This window comes from Amphiura filiformis, chromosome 19 (genome assembly GCF_039555335.1).
Source record: "Amphiura filiformis chromosome 19, Afil_fr2py, whole genome shotgun sequence".
Lineage (NCBI taxonomy): Eukaryota > Metazoa > Echinodermata > Ophiuroidea > Amphilepidida > Amphiuridae > Amphiura > Amphiura filiformis.
In genome coordinates this window covers 55,052,379-55,072,232 of record NC_092646.1, presented here as the reverse complement: position 1 = coordinate 55,072,232, position 19,854 = coordinate 55,052,379, and the positions used below count along the sequence as shown (strand labels likewise).

At 36.3% G+C, this 19,854-nt stretch overlaps 1 protein-coding gene across 1 annotated transcript; it reads left to right on the top strand.

The window, feature by feature from the left end:
- Positions 1 to 1,113: 1,113 nt before the first annotated feature.
- LOC140141511 (cystatin-B-like) lies at positions 1,114 to 11,409 on the top strand. The gene is made up of 3 exons (XM_072163396.1): positions 1,114 to 1,586; positions 6,772 to 6,873; positions 8,740 to 11,409. The coding sequence occupies exons 1-3, from the start codon at positions 1,515 to 1,517 to the stop codon at positions 8,857 to 8,859; spliced, it is 294 nt and encodes a 97-aa protein (XP_072019497.1). The 5' UTR covers positions 1,114 to 1,514; the 3' UTR covers positions 8,860 to 11,409.
- The last annotated feature ends 8,445 nt before the right edge of the window (positions 11,410 to 19,854 follow it).

Below are 19,854 nucleotides of genomic sequence, written 5' to 3'. Positions count from 1 at the left end.
ATATTTAGGCCTATTAAGTTATTTGGCACAAAAGAGTGGTTTCCGAGCGATTTTACAAACCAGATTTTTAAAATAATTCTGAATGACACTCATTACCGACACACGCCGAATATCTATTCTTGTTTAGGGGCAAATTTCAAACCAAGGGTGTTTTTATTTGAGTAAAATCCTCGTTTCACTGCACATAAATACAACTTTTAATTTAACGATACTAAAACTTACAAGTTTTAGTATCGTTAAAATTAATGTTTCCCTTGTCCTTTGATGAAGAATAGTACATTAGGCCAATGAAAGTCAATTCCTTAAGTTGTTTCCCGTTACACAATTTTTCATGACTGTGTAGGTGACCATTTCATTTTTCATTATTCACTTATTTCATACCATTTCATTATTGCATCTGTTACAGGTGTAAACCAATAACTACCCCCGGGTAACTACCCATGTATACATGTGATAAATCACAGTTTGTAGTTGTACAACTAATTATCAAAAGTTTCACAATATTTTTTACGGCATGCTCCTACTGCAAGGAAAATCCCTGAAAATCAACTGAAAGAGATTTATGATATATATATTTAAAACCACAATCTTTTTACTGGTATGTTAAATTTTGTTAGAAATCAATGTTTTATTCAAAATAATGAAATATTTGGCCAGCAATTGGTTTTGAGCGAAGTAGGGTAACGGGAAACAAGGAATCGACTTTCATTAGCCTTATAAGGGGGGTCAAAACATTTTGTACCGTACCGGTACCTAACATGAGGGGGGGTCAAAAAAGTTATGGGTTCACGAAGAGGAGGGGGTGGGTTAAAAAAATCCACGCGAAAAAATATTTTCCAGCCCCCCTCCCAAAGTATTTCTGAACACTCCCTTAGACGTGTAGGTTACGACACCGTCCACCTGCTACATAAATATGAAAAAAAAAATATGTAAGAGATTAATTTTGGGAGAACCAACAACAAGTCACCGTTATTTTCTCAGCTAGAAATATATAATTAATTATATTTTATGCAAGAAAGGTCAATGGAACTCAACCTGATTTACCAATTACAATCTTACACGGTCCCTTGACTTTGATTCGAAGAAGTAAGCAATATAACATGATGTAGTGGATGACTATAGTTGGAAATCTTCAAAAATTGATCAGACTAAATGAAAGTCAGTTCAGTTTATGTAAGGTCAAAGGTTAATTGATCAAAAACAAAACAAAGTCATCAGGTGATGATGAATCGGCATATCGGGCTTCTCATCAACAAAAATTACATTAATTACCATCTTCGCTTGTAGTTGCAGATCTGTGGAACATTGAATTGTGCATGCAGTTTTAATGAATAATATCTAGTACTTCGATTGAGGACTGCACGTTTACAGGGCTTTTTTTGTTTAGTTTTGTAAATTGTATGAATTAATTTTTAAGCTTAATAATAATACCCGCACCCCCAGGCCAGGCTCCAGTCTGCAGTAGTTAGAAGAGTCATAATAATTTTTAAAATCTCAGAAAGACGATAAACACGATGGCTGGAATGTGTGGAGGAATGAAATCACCAGAGCCTGCTTCCAAGGAGTGCCAAACTTATGTAGATCAGGTAAGCTTAATTAATTATTAATTGTAGGTATGCCATATACCTGGTCTCATGTACCCATACCTAGTGTATGGGTACATGGTATTACCAGGCATTCAAACAGGCACGGAGAGAGCTGTCAAAGAGTGTATATTTCAAAACATGATAACTACACCAGTTATAAAAATTCCTGTATACCTACCACTTTCAACTTACATTAAAAGTCCTTATTCCATGTCTGAAAAATATGATCCCCAATTTGTACTCACTTTGTTCAAGAAAGTTTAAATATCCACAGTCAAATTTCAGCTGTATATGTTCAATGTATATACTCCAAAACATAACCCCAAATCATGATTTCCAATTATTACACCTCAATACAGCCCAAGGCAGTGCAAGCAATAAAAAAGTCAGTGTGTCCACAGAGCATTTAATCCATAGCACCCCAATGTGTGCAGAAAGGCATGAAATGGCAACCCTTTCTAAATTGCCAACATGTTAACTCCTCATTGGTTAATGCTTGCATGCTTGAGTGGAGGGTATTTCAAGACATAGCATGCCATGCATGTGCAATGATGTGTGCAATATTGCATCATTATCTGGAACATGTGTGCATATTATCATCATATTGAGGCATAGTTCTTATTCTCTGCACTAGATGGTATTGAAGAATAGGTCAGCCAGTGCAAGGAATGAGATGGAAAAAAACATCCTATCCTGCATTTGGGAAGAAGCCATCTCCCAATGAGTGTGGTTGGGAGTTGATATGGCAATTGGGAGGCTTGGCCAAGCACATTGTCATAGAGGTCAGAACATGCTATGATAACATCTCTGATCAATTCATGAAAGTTGGACATTTAGGAAGCTGCTGCTGGGAATATTGACATGAAATTGTCATTTTGAAGGAACATACATGTTGAAAATGGATTCTATAAATTCTTCACCATGTGCTGGTCAAGCTTGAGCAAACATGAAATGGTAAGTGAAACATATTTGGGAGAAAATTACAGCTGTACATCGAAGGTGGCATGTTTTAGTAGTCCATTGGGAAAGTGAATTAGTATGATGTTCTGAACATAGGTATGCCAGGCAAACCTTACATGTAGTTAACACATTGCTAGTCAGCCAAATTCGCCGACAATGTCAATGCATATTTACACAGAAATTTAAAAGAACAGGCCAGTCAAGGAAACCTACATAAATATGTTTTCTATACTTCACTTGACCCAAATATATGATTTTTTATGGTGATAAGACAATCGCACATGGAATTTTAGAGGGATTTTGATAGCAGTTCCATTAAAAAAAGCGAGCACTGTCATAATGAGACTAAGATCTAGAAACACCCCCGAAATGCTGTTTTGGGGAATTTTGCTAGCTGAATCTTTTTGATGAAAGTCAATCTTTGACAAGATGTAACTTTGCTATGGAAAGTGCTATGAAAAAAAGGTTTTCAGTTTTGGCTTTGTTTACTCAAGGGCTTTAATTTGATATATCAAATGATGCAGTTTGATGGCAAATTTGAATTCACCTAGCATACCTAGTCAAAGTTAAAATTGCGATCCCCAACCCTTTGCTTACCTTTGGACGAAAGTGTCAGACTCTGTGTCGAAAAATGCCCGGTACAAACATAGAAATGGCCACATTGCTTCAGTCCCGTTAATGAATATTTCTTCCGTACTCCAATGGTTCCAACTGGGTTCCAACGTGGGTGTCACGATGATAGTCTCCTACACAACTAGATTGTGTCGGCCTGACGCTTGTCAATCCTAACAAACCCGTGATAGCCACATACAGTCTGGTGGCTGGCCTGAGACTATACACATGTGATATGCGATGACATATCAGCCAATCGTAAGCCTTGTTTATGTCCGTTTAGCTGCACTACTCATGCGTCATGCCGATCAGCGGCAAAGTGACATGAAACTATTAACCAGCATTAGAGCCGCCATTTTGCACATGTGCATTTAGCCTCGGTTAGGGCGCTAGGATAGTGTTTTTTTTGCTTGTTGATTTATTCATTTTCTTTTTTTTTTCTTTCATTTTTCTTCTTTTTTTTTCCCTTCTCGATTAATTTTTATTCTGATCTCTGTAAGTGTTGTCCACCTACCTCTGCTCTACTTTATAATAAAGTATATCTAATCGCCAGTGGTCCTGCTTGTCATGATTTTAACATGCAGGGATGTGACTACAATAATAGAGAAAATTGCCGATCCCAATTTTTATCACTTAACTGCTCTCAACTACAAGAGGTTCTCAATCTATAACAGGCTCCATCAAGCCTCGAAATAAGCAGTTCTGGACCAGGAGCCACACATTTGGAAAAAGTGGCTCCTGGTCCTGTGATTATCTAGTGAACCAGGAGCCATTTTTAAAGAGCTAAGAGTCATTTAAATGTTAATTGTACACATAAAATACAAAACCCGCTTTAACTACCAGACCCTATTCTTAAAAAAATGTCGAGCCTGGTTCACATGATTTTGGTGTGGACCAAGAGCCAAAATGTTATGACCATTGGGTAAATGGCTCCTGGGTGCCTGCTTATTTCGAGGCTTGGGCTCCATTAGTGCTCTTTCTGGCTGCCTCAAGACTAAGATCACTAAGTAGTAAGCCCACCTGACACAATTTTGTCATGTGCGCTGTCGGTCGGTATGCTTATCTCTCATATTTAATCGACAATTGGTCCATGCTTGTCGACAAGCAGGAAAATTGTTTTGTCGACAACATTTACTGCTGTTGTACATGTAAATGTATATAGGGGCTAACTGAGGCATACATGTATAATGGAGTCGTGCTAAATCTCTCCTTTTTTAATGCTTACTACAGTTTGCCAATTGGGCTGGACCAGAATTACTCATGAAGATGTTCAAGTATTTAATTGCCTTTAATGTTGGATTGATTTTGTTCATGTACTACTACTACTTTGTCTACAAATAAAATGGGTAATTAATAGGATTGTTGGTAAATGTTGCACCTGTAAAAGTTCTCAGTGAGGTGAAACCAGAGAGTACTGACTTGTCAATGTTTGTGTGACGCTCATGAAGTGCAAAATAGTGTACAATCCAGAAAACATCTCGATTTAAAAGTGTGTGGTTGTTCTTCGTGTACAGCATGGCGCCAAAAATGTGCTATATCATGCGGTAGCTAAGCACTGAATGTTTTGTAATGCATTTTGGGCTATAGTCGATAATTACCAGACGTACGCTATTTGCCTGAGCAGCTTGCTAAACTGTTGGATTTACATGTAGCATTTCACATGGGGCAATTTTGAGTTGGTACTCTTTAACCTAACCTCTTTGAATACACTAGATGTTCAGTTTTGTCTGGTAGTGGTATACAGCAAATTTTAAAATTATCATTCATGTTTGTTCAAGTTATACTCAATTCAAGAATTTAGAAATTTTGATTCACCTGGCAGCCTGGCAGGTATTATTAAATTTGGGAAAACTATAATTGTTTGGTTCCTGTAACTTGCTGAGAAAGTTAGGTGTGATCTGTGGTTGGTTGTTTTTGTTTGTTTTGTTTTGAATATTCGCTTGTTTCAAACAATTATGTGCATACACATACATACATTTAAAAAATCACAGTATGGACTGTATTGTGTATGTTGTAGTATTGTTGTTTTTAAAAACATGGTAGGCTTTGATGTACAAATTAGAAAACAGAATATAAATCTTTAAATATCAAACAAAATGCAGGGTGGTTATTGGTGAAACCTGTTGTTTTATAGAATGGGAAGTTAAGAACAGCAGTTTTAAAGATTACTTACCTGGATGTGATTTGTAATGTTAAGTAGCCCTTTGAGAAATTTTTAATGCACATTTTGATACCTCAACCAATTTTATACAACATGTAAGTAAATAAGCCATCTATGGTCCGGGGGGTAATGATCATACAGGGACGTGCCGCAAATATGGGTAGCATTTTCAGCCTTTTGGTATATCATTGACCCCTTTTTCAAAACCTATTTTGGTATATGAATGGGTCTTTTTTTCAAAATTTTCTCAATTTTTTCGGAAAATAGCCCAATTTTTCCCTTATCTAGCCAAAATTTTCCCAAAATTTTAGGAAAATTTGTAAAAAATAAGACAATTTGGCTTAAATTCGGCCGAAAATTTTGATTTTTGGTATATCAATGGGTCCAAATTTCCTGAAAAATTGGTATATTTATGGGTCCACTTTCAAATTCTCAGGGGCACGTCCCTACCAAAAGACCAAACTTGAGTACCCCCCGGGTCTATGGTAGTAGTCACAAGTTCCCGACATGGTTGACTTTAATTTGACTCCACTTGTAACCCTATTACTGTGGATCATAATCATGATAATGTATTGTTCTTTATTATGCTGAGTTATTGCATGCATTGTGGCTGTTTCTTTGGCATCATTATTATCTTGTGATAAAGATTATTTATTTATATTGTTAGATCAGGGAAGATGAGAAGAAAATATTTCTTCTCATTTCTCCCGATACTACCCTGAAGCTGTGCATAAAACAGAGTTCAATACACATCTAGTAATAAGTAAGGGGTATGAAGCACTATTGATCTTTTTACCAAAACCAGGTTCTCCCTGCATGAAAACATCAGCTGGAAGTCGGAAAAATCAGCTGGAAGGCGGAAATATTGATTTTGAGATATAGCCAACAAAATAAATAAGTATTTGCTTTTGTTTCCTGTTGTTTTGGAAACTCCTTAACAGCTCAAATCTTTTGAACTGTGTTGTCATGTCCAAATTCAATGGAGTTTTCTGCAAAATATAGCTTGCAAATGCTGTTTACAATCCTAGAAACTGAAAATATAATGTCCAACTTCAGACTGATTTTGCGTGATCACACCATATGTGTTTCTCATGCTTTTCTAGCTTTTGCAAAGTGTATGCTGTAATTTAAAGCATGCATATGAAAGGCACATGCACACAAAAACACCCCCCCCCCCCCCCCATTTGGGGTAGAACCTTGTGTTGAGATGACTGCAAATTAAGGGTCATTTGAGTTCCATATTGGGTTATATCTGTCAGTTTCATACAGCACTGCATGAGCCACTGAGCCAATGCTAGCTACATGGTAGCCTAATGAAATATGCACTGTCAATAATGTCATCATCACTGATTGCACTGATGTACAAAAATGTTGTATCAAACTGAAACAAGATTGTTTCCTTTTCTTTCAAATTAATTTAATATTCTCTTTTTCAATATTTGTATATTTCAGGTTCGGGAACCAGCTGAGGCCAAGGCAGGTAGATCATTCAGTAAATTTGAAGCCAAATTATGTGCAACTCAGCTGGTTAATGGAATCAATTACTTTGTTAAGGTATGTATGTCACATGATTCTGCAGTGATTGCTCTAATTAGCATACTTGCCAATAGCTTTGCCCCAAAGCCGACCTATTTTCCACCCAATAGAAAGAAAAAATGAAAAACCATGCCATATCCCCTCTGACACACTAGTGAGGAGAGGGCATGTCACAGTCCCCTATGCCCTGAACAGGTGCTACCATGAACCAGGTAGTATATATACAAAGGAGGCACAGGATATCTACCCAGCAAACACAAAACGTTTTCGACATCATTCGCAAAAGGTTATAAAAGGTTGTCAGAAAACGTTTAAATGTCGGGTTATATAAAGGGTACATTATTGGTATAAAACGTTTGCATAGCATTAAATAACATTTGTTGGTAATTTACTGCACAGCAAACACAAATGTTTTACAGAAAACATTTAAATGTCAGGTTATATAAAGGGTATAAAAACGTTTTAATAACATTCCAAAAACATTTTTGAAAACTTGGTACAAATCATTCTAAACAGAATGTTATTTTGGGGTTGAAAAATATTTTGCAAAAAATGTTTGCCCAAAATATTTACAATAACGTTTTTAAAATGTTTTCACGACCATTATATAACCCGACATTTAAATGTTATTAAAACGTTTTGTAAAAAACAACATGTCTGTGTTTGCTGGATGCAAATATTTTAACATAATGTTATTTAAGTGTTGACAAAATATTTGGCCAAAAATGTTGTAGTGTGTTTTCATGCAAAACGTTTTAAAACGATTATCATGACCTTTATATAACCCGACATTTTAATGTTATTAAAACGTTTTACCTAAACCAAAACCCAAAATATAACTTATTTAAAACGTTTTAAAAACGTTTTTGTGTTTGCTGGGTATGTCCTTCTTTAAAGTTGGAAGGTGTGTAGGTGGTTAGATCCTGAAGATGTGTACTTGTATGAATACAAATTGTAGGTTAGCAGGAGAATTTTTTGCAATTGATGATAGTGATGTTGAATTGGAAGCCATTGAAGGACTTCAAGAACAAGCAATGTGATACCAAGAATGGAAATTGAAGATTATAGTATGTCTCATCTCAAGTTGAGAGTAACGCCATGTTGGATTTCACAGTGGCAGATTCAAATTGCACGTTATCCTAATCCCATGGGGTGTATATACACACATAGAAGGGCAATTTGTTCGTATGCTGGCGACACAACCGCATTAAACGCACTGATTAGAATCTGCCACTGCAAAATCCAACATGGCATTACTCTCAACCTGATAGAAACACACTATAGCACATAGCAGGAGAATTTTGAAATTGATGCTTTGTTGAATTGGAAGCCAATGAGGGACTTTCACTTTCTCCCAGCGGGTCTCAACTGCAGATGACAAATGTTCATGACCATAATTGGAATGAGCATGAAAAATGCATTAATATAAGTACAAAAAAGCCTGGTATTGGTTCAGTGGTCTTAAAAGATAGCTGATACTAGTGATAGCTCTTGATATTTTGAGAAAATATATCAAAATTTGGGAGTTTTTATGTTGATGTGTATATGGCCAACACACAGAGCATTAATACAAGCAATGTATTTGCAAGATCTTTTGAAAACATTTGGAATATTTTGAAGCTTATTTTAACCCTCTGAGCACTACCTGCCGATCTAAACATTGCCTCTGATTGGTCAATTACATGATATCTTCAATTTAATCACCAACTAGAATTAAGCTTTGCAAATAATTCACCCCAATTTTTTTGTGTGGTGAAATTATTCTAACAATGTTGCTGATTGGTCCAATTGATAATGAAAACTTCTTTTAAAGCCAATCAGCAGGTAGTTCTCACGATGGAGTTAAATACAATATCTTTCTTCTATTTGTATTCAATCTTACAGGTGGATGTAGGAGACAACCAATTTGTGCACATTCGTTTTCACAGATCATTCCAAGGAGAAATCTCCTTTCACAGTCTACAGGACCAAAAGTCTGAAGCAGATGCACTAGTGCACTTTTAAGGAATAGTTTGTAGTATGTGTACAAATGTAGATTCATAGCCAAGTGAAACTCTTCTCATACTCTGATCAGGTTAAATCTACATGAAATAGAACCAGGCTAATGCATAATGTTATTTCCTGGATGTCATGGATATTGACATGATTTGATGGTCAATATCACCAGTTTGTGGTATATATTTGTTTCAAACTGATATTTTATAATTTAAAACAAAGAATTTTATAATTTAAAGGACAAGATCTCATAAGTGATCTATTAATTCTGATATTGTATCCTACATGACATATTTTGATATGTGTTAAGAAAAAACAAAATACATTATAGACATTTTTAATTTGTGAGCATCTTTGTAATAGGGTATTTACATCATGGCTTACATGAGTGCTCACTGAGGATATTCCCTCAGTCACTGAGGATATTCCCTCAGTTTTATTTCAGGTTTGGAGTGAAAAACAAGCATTTTGATTTTCATAACATTTTCACAATATGTGCTTCAAACATAGAGGTATGTCATGCAGTAGTTCACTTATGCAACCTTTGTTCTCAAACAGTAAAGTCCTATAAAGTTATCCCATATTTCCAAGACTATCCATGCCTTCAAGGTGAAATAAACCGATACTTTGATCAGCTCCTAATCGGCAGGAATTGTTAGACTTTTACCACTATGCCGAAAAGTAGACACGTTTAAAGTACACAAAGTATTATAGGACTTCAATTAATACTTTGTGATGCTTCTGGCTTGATGTCACAAGGCAATTCTCAAAATAAAATATATTGATATTAATCCGCGATGTTATAAGGCCCGCCGATTACGAGCTGATAAAACTACATTGTATACTCATGGTACCTTCTGGTCATGGTCTGGCTTGCTGTCAGATCTTGCCAGGGAAAGTTGACATTGCAATCTTCCCTTTTAAGATGGAAAGTCATGGGTAATTCCAGAGACATATTATGGTGAATCCAGAGGAGGTACACCATGGGTATTGGTACCACCTTGGTTATTACACCAGGAGGACTTGGAGGGCTATAGAGTTTGGCTGTGTTAACTTAATGCATGTTTTTCACTCTAGACTATTTCCAGGTAAAATAATATACAAACCAAGGAATTTAACATGGAGAATAAGGAATTCCTGTACCCAGATACATATCAACTATTATAGGAGATGATACAAGTCCGATGTTGACCATGATGAATGACATAATAAATATGGTACATATTCTCCAGTTTAATTCCTTGGTACTAACCTGAGATGAATAATTATTTGTATCAGGTACTATGAATAGTAAACGTGAAGTTTCTGCCCTTCCAAGTAAAAACACAGTATTTGCTTTTGTTAATTAGACCCTCTAAGAATTATTTTGATTGGTTAAAAGAGGAGTATCTTATGTATTGAGCCAATCAGAGATATGGTAAGAATAGTCAGTAGGGCTGATGAGGATTCACCTTAAAATTGCTGAGAGATCTGAAAGCTCTATTGATTGGTTACTGAGATGATTATATCAAATAATTAACCAATTAGAGGCACTGTAAGATGTAACAAGGCAATAGTGCTCATGTGGTTATTTGTTTATAAAGCAGAAACTGCATGTTACTTTGGGAGCAGACCAATTCAAAATGCTATGCCTCCCATGTAACAATTATAGGTTAATGCGTATCACTTGCTGGAAGTGAAATTGTACAAATAATGCAGGCGTATCTAATGCATGAGCCCAGAGCTCCAAAGGGGGGAGTGCATTAGACGCATCAACATCTCAGTACAAGTGCATTATTTTGTACAATTTCTCAAGGAACAAGTGATATGCATTAACCTATTTCATACACAAGAAAAAAATTCCATGATTTTTGCTATTTTTATAACAAAATTGTCACTAAAAGTGTTGTGAAAAATACAAGCAAATATAAATACATCAACCCGCAAGAAAAATGAAAACATCCGAAAGCACTACGCGGAGTGCGTTCCTGTGCATATATACACAGTCAATGCATGGTTTGGATTTTTCTAATGCTTGCTCTGATTGGTTCTCGCTATCTAAGATTGTATGAAGGCAGCATCTGTAATGCCAATTGGTCTTAACCCTGGAATTACGGAAACTTTTGGGCCTCATACCTGCCAAATTGTTGGTCTAAGGTTGATAAAAGTATACATATTTAGAATGACATTTTGCTCAAATTTGACCTCACAGATGTTTTTGCCATTCTAAATATGCATACTTTCATATACCTTAGATCAATAATTTAGCAGTTATTAGGCCCATAAATGTCCATAATTCCAGGGTTAAGACCATCCTTAACATGGCCGGCTAGTATATGAGTTAATGGGTGATGGAAATGTTGTTTTAGTGTGGATAGAATCACTCACAAATTGTACAACTCTTAGGGCAATACCTATTTTAAATGTACACAGTTTTTCTAATTAAATCACTTTCAATTTGAGTTGAGACCTGCACAGTAATTATTTAAAATTCATTTGCAAAATGACAAGAAAGTAGCTCTGGAAACACAAGTGCTGAAACATGAATGATGGTGGGCTCAGAAACATAAAGTCTTTATGTCCATGTTAAACCATTTTGAGAAAAAGGTGATTGAAGATTTGGTTGTACTATAACCGCATGATAATAAGAACTTGTTTAACGACTTAGAATTTTGAAAAAGGTGTGTTATAGAGAAGGGACTGTGTTACTGGGAAGATAAATTTTTTCTCTGAAAATGCCAAAATCTTATTTTTAGACATGAGGCCTTGTGTTTCTGAGTCCTTGATATTTTCATGCATGATTGACATTCAGTGAATGACAAATGGGCCATTCCATTTAAAAGCCATATTCTGGGGAGAACATGACCCACATAGGGAGTTTGAATTTCAAATGGTTACCTGTACCTGAATGGGTGAATCGATTTGAAATATGCACCCCCTTTCACACAGAGAGTTTGAATTTCAAATGGTTATCTGAAAGGGTGACTCCATTTGAAATATACACCCCCTGTGTGAGAGATTAAGGTCATCATGTCCTCCATATGCATAGGGGGTGCATGTATTTCAACAGGAATAGTTTAATGACTGGTCAGTACTTTGGATTGAATAAGGCCAGGAGTGTGGGTGTTTAATAACTGCAGGGGGTGAAGGTGCCTTTTCTGTAAAATTGGGCTTCTTATAAATAGATTGGCCTGTCCCAGAAAAAAGTGCCTTTAAAACATGAGCATAACATACACATTATTATTTTTTCTATTGAAGAGACATAATATCTTTGTTTTACCAAATGATTGAAAGCCACCAGGCCTCATTTGTAAATGCAATGTCAATATGGGACCTGCTACCACGAAATGAGCGTAAAGTGGCAAGTTGGTAGTTTTGAGACATCCTGGCTGACTGATCTTGATGTTCTTTGTTTGCCATGCACCTGTACAAGCCAGTCCTTCATGAATGGCCCATTGCGCCCCCATTCACGAAGGACATGCATAATATACTACTGGTTTGAACAGGTGCACGGCAAACAAAGAACGCCAATGCAGTAGCCAAGGTATCTTTTCATGGCAGCAGGTCACATATACGTATACATTTTATATTGTACATGTGAGCACTGTATTAATTGGGTGCAAAATATGGCAACTTTGTTTTGTCATGTATGGGCCACAGTCCATTGGTGGATATCTGAGGTGAAAACGCAAACATTTAAGGACATTTTCCTCACAGCTTGGAGTTATATCTGCCCCTCTAATAGACCGTATCGAATAAACTCAAGCGGAACGGTATAACAATTGAAATGGCAGCCACGTTGGTTCTAAGTTTTAAGTGACAGAGGGACAGGTGTCTAGTTCGATTCCAAAACCATTCATACCTATCACATGTTTTATTGTATTAACGTGCGAATAGCCCTGTGGTACCTTATGGTGGACAGAATTTTATTTAAATTATTTAAATGAGGACGAGTGACGTCCCTTACCAAAGTGTCAGGCCTGAATTAAACCTGAATTTAGCTAGAAATCAGGCCTGAAATAATGACTGAATTCAGGCCTGATTCTAACCTGAAAAAGGGCCGAAATATTTAAATGAGATAAGCCAGAAATGTTAATTTCAGGCCTGAAATTTTAGCCAGAAAAATTTAACCAGAAATAATAAGCCAGAATTTTAGCTAGAATTATTAAACAGAATTATTAGCCAGAAATATTAACCAGAAATGAAATCAGGCCTGATTCTAACCTGAAAAAGGGCCGAAATATTTAAATGAGATTAGCCAGAAATGTTACCGCTGAAATCTTAGCCAGAAAGATTTATACAGAAAAAAATAAGCCAGAATTTTAGCTAGAATTATTAAACAGAATTATTAGCCAGAAATATTAACCAGAAATGAAATCAGGCCTGATTCTAACCTGAAAAAGGGCCGAAATATTTAAATGAGATTAGCCAGAAATGTTACCGCTGAAATCTTAGCCAGAAAGATTTATACAGAAAAAATAAGCCAGAATTTTAGCTAGAATTATTAAACAGAATATTAACCAGAAATATTAATATTTAAATTAAGTGCGTGTATGTCTCTGGCATGGTACAGAAGATAAATCCCCCAATATTTTACAAGGGGATGCTCCATACAATCACCCCCGAATGTTGATGCCTGAATATGGGTTTCTGACCACATGCCCCTCCCCCAATCGATTGCAAAATTTACAAAATCCCATAGGAAAATTGCCAAAAACAGCTTGTGCCCCCCCAATCAGACCCGTGCCCCCAATCATGGTCGGTGCCCCCCCCCAATCGGATGACCCATGCTACGCCACTGGAATACACCCAGGTGAAAAGTGTTACTGATGTTCTTCGGGTGTCATTTGGAGAGTTCCAATATGGCGAGTTGTCAATTGGAGAGTTCAACTATGGTGAGTTGTCATTTGGAGAGTTCCAAAGTGGTGATTTGTCACCTTGAGCATATTGGAAGTTTTGTTTGTAAAGTTGGGATATGGTGTGCTATGTCTATGTAATGGGAAGGTTTCTATTTTGAAGTGGGGAGGGTAATTTAGAGAGTTCAAATATGTATAGCTACCTTGGCATATTGGAAGAGTTTATGTTTACAAACCACATCCTAACGGTACTACACAACTCTCCCAATATGCAGAAGATGACAACTCACCATATTTGAACTCTCCAAATAACCCTCCCCCACTTTAAAGTACAAACATCCCCAAGACATAAACATGACATATACATTGCAACCTTTACAAAATATAACTCCTGGATGTAGGTGATAACTTAGTGCTCCCTGGTGCACTAAACTCTCCAAATGACCCTCCTCCCATTTCAAAGTATATACAAAACTCCCAATTTATGCATCAACAGAACACACCACACCCCAAGTTTACCAAAGCACTTCAAATTTGGTGATGGTGAAAACTCACCACATTTAAACTCTACAATGACCCTCCCCACTTCAAAGTAGAAACATCCCCAATACATCAACATTGCCCGAAAATCATCCCAACTTTAAAACCAATAAACATACCACTATGATGTGACAACCTTATTTGAACTCTCCCAATGACAACTCACCATATTTGAACTCTCTAAATAACCCTCCCCACAAAGTACAACCTCCCCAAGACATCAGCATAACACCCCAACAACATTCAGTAACACATTTCACCTGGGTCAGCCAGCATCAACCCACATAATTATTACAAATAAATGATACATGCATAATACATGCATGTCTGCTGAATTCAACAACCTTTATAATAGGCAATGTTTCCTGGGGAAAAAGAATGACAAAATACAGACTTTGAAACTTACGAACAGCTGATCTTCCTTCCACAGACATAGTTGGTATGCTCCCCATCAACTAGACACCGTTAAAAGACCCTAAAATACCCTTAAAACTGTTAATTTTTCAAAATTTGTGTCAGTTTCTGAGGAGCCTCAGTATATCTGCTTCCTTACAGTTGGTGACCTATGACCTAATATCATGTGACCATAATTAGCCTGAAAAATAATTAGCCAGAATACCAAATCTGGCTAATATATATATATTTTTGATTCTGGTTAATGTTTTAACTAGAATACAAAATCTGGCTAAATATCTTAGCCAGAAAACTTTTCAAGTTAAGACTTAGCCTGAAATTGGATTCAGGTTATGATTTCTGTTTATTAAATAACCAGAATTGATATTTTGATTAATTTGTTAACCAGAAATTGATATTCTGGTTAATTTATTGGTCGTAGAATAATTTCTGTTTAGATTCAGGCTAAATTAACCAGAATGTTTGGTAAGGGGTAGTATTCGATAGAGTCTATACCTTCAAACTTGTTCAATCTCTTGTATATGTGTAGTACTGTTCCTATGGTATATTTGATTCTTGGACATGACATGTACATTTGAAAGCAAGAAGTTCATCCCACAAGCACATGATGTTGTAAACTTGAAAAAATTAAACCAATAGTGCTGCGTAATGTTATTACTAAGGGAGCGATCGTTATTTATGGCAGGGGGGGAATGGGTAAATTTAGGGGGGGAACACGAAATTTTTTTGTGGTCTTGAGGGGGGGAACCTGAAATTTTTAGTTGAACCAGGAGGGGGGGATTGTTAAATTTTAAATGGAGAAAATTGGGAAAACAAGGGGGGAACACGAAAATTTTGAGCGGACGCGAGGGGGGAATGCGAAATTTTTTGTCGATATTTTTGTCAAAACACCCATTCCCCCCCTGCCGTAAATAACGATCGGTCCCTAAGCAGTCAGTAGCTACGGTCGGGGTGTCTGCATTGATGCCGTGCACATCATGCACCTATGTCCGAGAATTAAATATATTAATATGGCAGAAAATGGTCAATGTTTCGTCCAGAATGGCAATTGTGTGCAAATCTAACTTTAACTGTAAAAATGTGGGTATTTTCAATTGAAATGTAGGATACATCAGTATGAAGAACTGTGATTTGATATTGATTTAAAACCATGTACCTCACAGAAATTAATGTTTCACTTTCATTTGATAGAAATAATAATCTTTATGAATATTTGAAATGGTATATATAGTACATATAGATGGCCTTTTGATAACATTTATTACCTTTGTTTAATAATGTATGTAAGGTGAAAAAAAAAACCTGTTCTATGGGTCGATCCAATTGGCAACTTCTGTATTTATTTGCTGTATTATGTATGTAAAATCAGCAATTGGTTTGTCCAATTAAGTGGATTGGTTTTGATTGGGGGAAACTTGGACAGATTTTAATTGGTGATTTTTTTATGGTTATTTGCCATCCGCCTGTAGAATAGGGTTTTTGTTGTTGTTGAAAATAAATGTTTAAAGGATAGGATTTTGTACAAAAATCATGTAATACCGTAAAAATTCGCCTAATGTAGCACTTGGGCTTCTTTGTCTTGGGGTACATTTCATGTACAAAATTATAGACAGCTTTGTCCTCTGAAATGCCAACAAGAATTAAGGTTCCGTGCCCTATTTGCTGGTGTGAATTTTACAGGAGGGTACATTTTTTCGGTGCCTAAAAATTCCACTTATGTCAAGTGACCCCATAGCACCATCCCGGGAGCACCATTAAGTGAATATTTACGGTATAGCTGTTTAAACTAAAAAAATGTATAGGTTTTAAAAGTGAATGAATAGGTCAACCTTTAGAAGCATCACTGATATTGCACTCTTGTAGAAGAACAAGTAAATGTATTGCAACTCACATGATGTGTCTACAACTGTCAAAATGACCATGGACATGACCATGGGCAAGTGCTAAAGTTACACCCTAGAAATAATGTTGACAGATGCAAAATAATAATAACACTTCACAGAATATAAAAAAATATGAAAAGCTTCTTTCATTTTGCAGTGTGTATGTGCACTTCATTCACTCGTCGGTAATTTCATGAGGTCTCTGTAAACACTGGATCTGGGCGATGAGAAGGACATCATGATTAGGGTTAGAGTTAGGGTCAGAGGAGGTTAGGATTATGGTTAGGAACCTGAAGTCCTTCTCATCGCCCAGATCCAACGCTTATCATGTACAAACGGTTATGTGGAGATGTGCTGCTGAAATGGGTCTTATTTGGTAGGCCTATGAGTCTTTTAAAAGACAAATTTGACGAGAAGTTGGCCCATTTCATAAAATTTAATACAGTTTATTTCTGCAGAGTATAATCACAGTGAACTTATAGGAAGTGAGTCAAGGAAGCCACAGGTCGCTTTTGTGCGATTTTGGCCCGATAATATTGTCCTGCACCATATGGTACAGGAGCATGTTTGACTTATAAATATTTTCAATTTAAGTACATGTTCCAGGAGCATGTTTGACTACTTAGAAATATTTTCAATTTAACTTAACTTAATTTTGACATAAAATGCTCCAGGAGCATGTTTGACAGACATGCACCCATATTATGGGACCAAAATCGCACAAAAGCCCACTGGTTGCATTTATATTTCCATATGTAGGCCTATTGCAGTTATGAGTTATGACAAATAATTGCCACAACAAAAGTTTTCGCTATTTGTCCCCTCTGATGAAAAATCATGCACATGGGGGGCACACCGACATCGCCTGGCTAATAATTATTGGGTGCAGCAGAGACACTAAAATGAATACACGGGATCGATACACGTGAATTGCTATGCACGATTTTGATATCAGACTAAATTCTTCGGATACTGGGTTAGAAAATGATGAATATCTCCCGTAAATGATTTCGTCTCAAGAAACCAGATGTGGTCTCATACACTTGAAAATATGTGTTGAACAGATATGATAGTCGTTAGCGTGCGCTTTGAAAATTGGCCGTGCGCTTTGAACTCAAAATCGGACCAAAACTCTAATTTTATATTGCGTTGGTCCTGTATGGACTACAGCGCGCAGCAGGCTATAGCTGCACTCACTACTCAAGTGGAGGCAGTAGGCCTATAACCATTGACCGCAATGTCGTATACAAGCTTACTCACACAGCGAGAAATCAATTACCCCGGCTATTGTCAGTAGCCTTAGTCAGGTCACTTCGCTAATTATGCATCTCATAAGGTCCGAATAAAATGGCCATGGGTGGCTGTGGATTCAACCTACCATGGCGATTTCTACCATGAAGATATCGGGGCGATGTCACTGTGTGGGGGAAAATTAAAAGCCATATGACCGGTGTGATCTCGCGTATTGAATCTATACTTTTCCCTGTGAGTTTGGGCAAGGAATCCAGTTATTACACTGGAAGTTCAGTGACTCAAGACAAGCGGTATGTTATTTATGATATTAAGAAATGAGGTACTGCTAGAATGTACTTCATTTCTTAACATAATGAACCACTTGTCTTGAATCACTGAAATTTCAGTGTAGTAGGCCTAATTGGATTCCTTGCCCCTATAATATAGGCCTACATAACTTTTGTTACCAGTACTAGTTATTTTTTGAGAAAAATGCACAATATATATTACACAAAAAATGGTTACACATATGGACCAAATTTGCATCATTTTTACTATTTATTTGTGGTCATCAAAACAAATTTGAGGACCTCACTCAAATATAATACTAGTTCTTGTCAGACTTCAATATGTTTTCAGTAGACCTGTTCTTTGTAAAATTATTACAAAATACTGGAAATCGGTATTGTTGGCAGGTCTGTTATAAAATGTGTTTTGTAACTTCGACGAGTATAAGACAAATGTGCCTTCATTTTTTTACCATATTTCCTTCACACTTTGTTAAGGATGAAATCAAAGGGACGCACCATTTACTTCTCCCACACCCTGAGAATCCAATGGTGCGTCCCTTAGCGTGAGTAAGCTGAGCTTTTATTGGGGAAGGGGGGTTGTAAGAAACGTATGATTTAAAAGAGCTAACCAGAAAACACAAAAATGTTTTAAAACATAAACGCGTGTTGGTTGTGGTCAAAAGTTTTAATAACGTCGGGTTATATAGGCCTAAAGGTCATGAAAACATTCTTTTAAAAAACGGTTTATATGAATAAACTAAAATAACATTTTCAAAATGTTGTTAAAACATTACTGCAATATATTTTTTGCAACCTTTCTAAAAATATTTTGTCAACACTTAATAACATTATGATAAAATGTTTTGCATCAAGTTTTCAACAAATGTTTTCTGAACGTTACATTTACGTTTTGTACCGGCCCATTATAACCCGACATTTTAACGTTTGTGTTTGCTGGTAACCACGGACAAAGTGAATATTTTTCACTTTTATTCAAATTTATAGTATAATTAACTTATTCTTGAGACCTTTTCTCAGATATCTTTTCCACTTTGAATAAGCTTGAAGGAAAGGGACTTTTATAATGTTACTAATATGTAAAATAAGTTTGAAATAACTTTGGAAAGTAAGTAAAAATCTCTGTCACAGGGGGATTTATTGTTATGGATTCGTCAGAAATGCGAAAGATGAAAAGATGTCTGATATCTCTAGAACAGTACTGCTCAAAAACACATTAACATGATATCAATATAAAAACATTAAATAACTTACTTACTGTTGTTAAATATAAACACATGAAACACAAACTTTACAAATGCCACATACATGACATAGAATAAATTACAGCAAAATCGATGTACTGTAGCAATATTTTACATCGGAAATGTTGATTCATATTAGGGAACAAACCAAAAGATCGATGACGTCCTATAAACGAAACTAGTTTCGTTTAGGGGGAAGAGAATAAAAATTCTCGATTAGGCTACGTTTGTACAAAAACATCGGTCTGAAGAATGTGTCATTATTATTATTATGTCAAAATTTTCAACATTTCATAATTACGTTTGTGGCAGGGAGGGAGGGGGTCGGCTGAGAAACGAAACTACTTACGTTTATAGGACGTCATCGATCTTTTGGTTTGTTCCCTTAATGAAAAAATGTACACTTCGACCCATTAACAAGGAAGGTCGAAGTCCATAATGCCATTGACGTCACACTCACCCCTAAATCCCTAATTACATAATATAGCGCGGGTGTGGGGTGTGCGGGGGTCACTTGTGTTTCAACATAAAATATCAACCGTGGCTA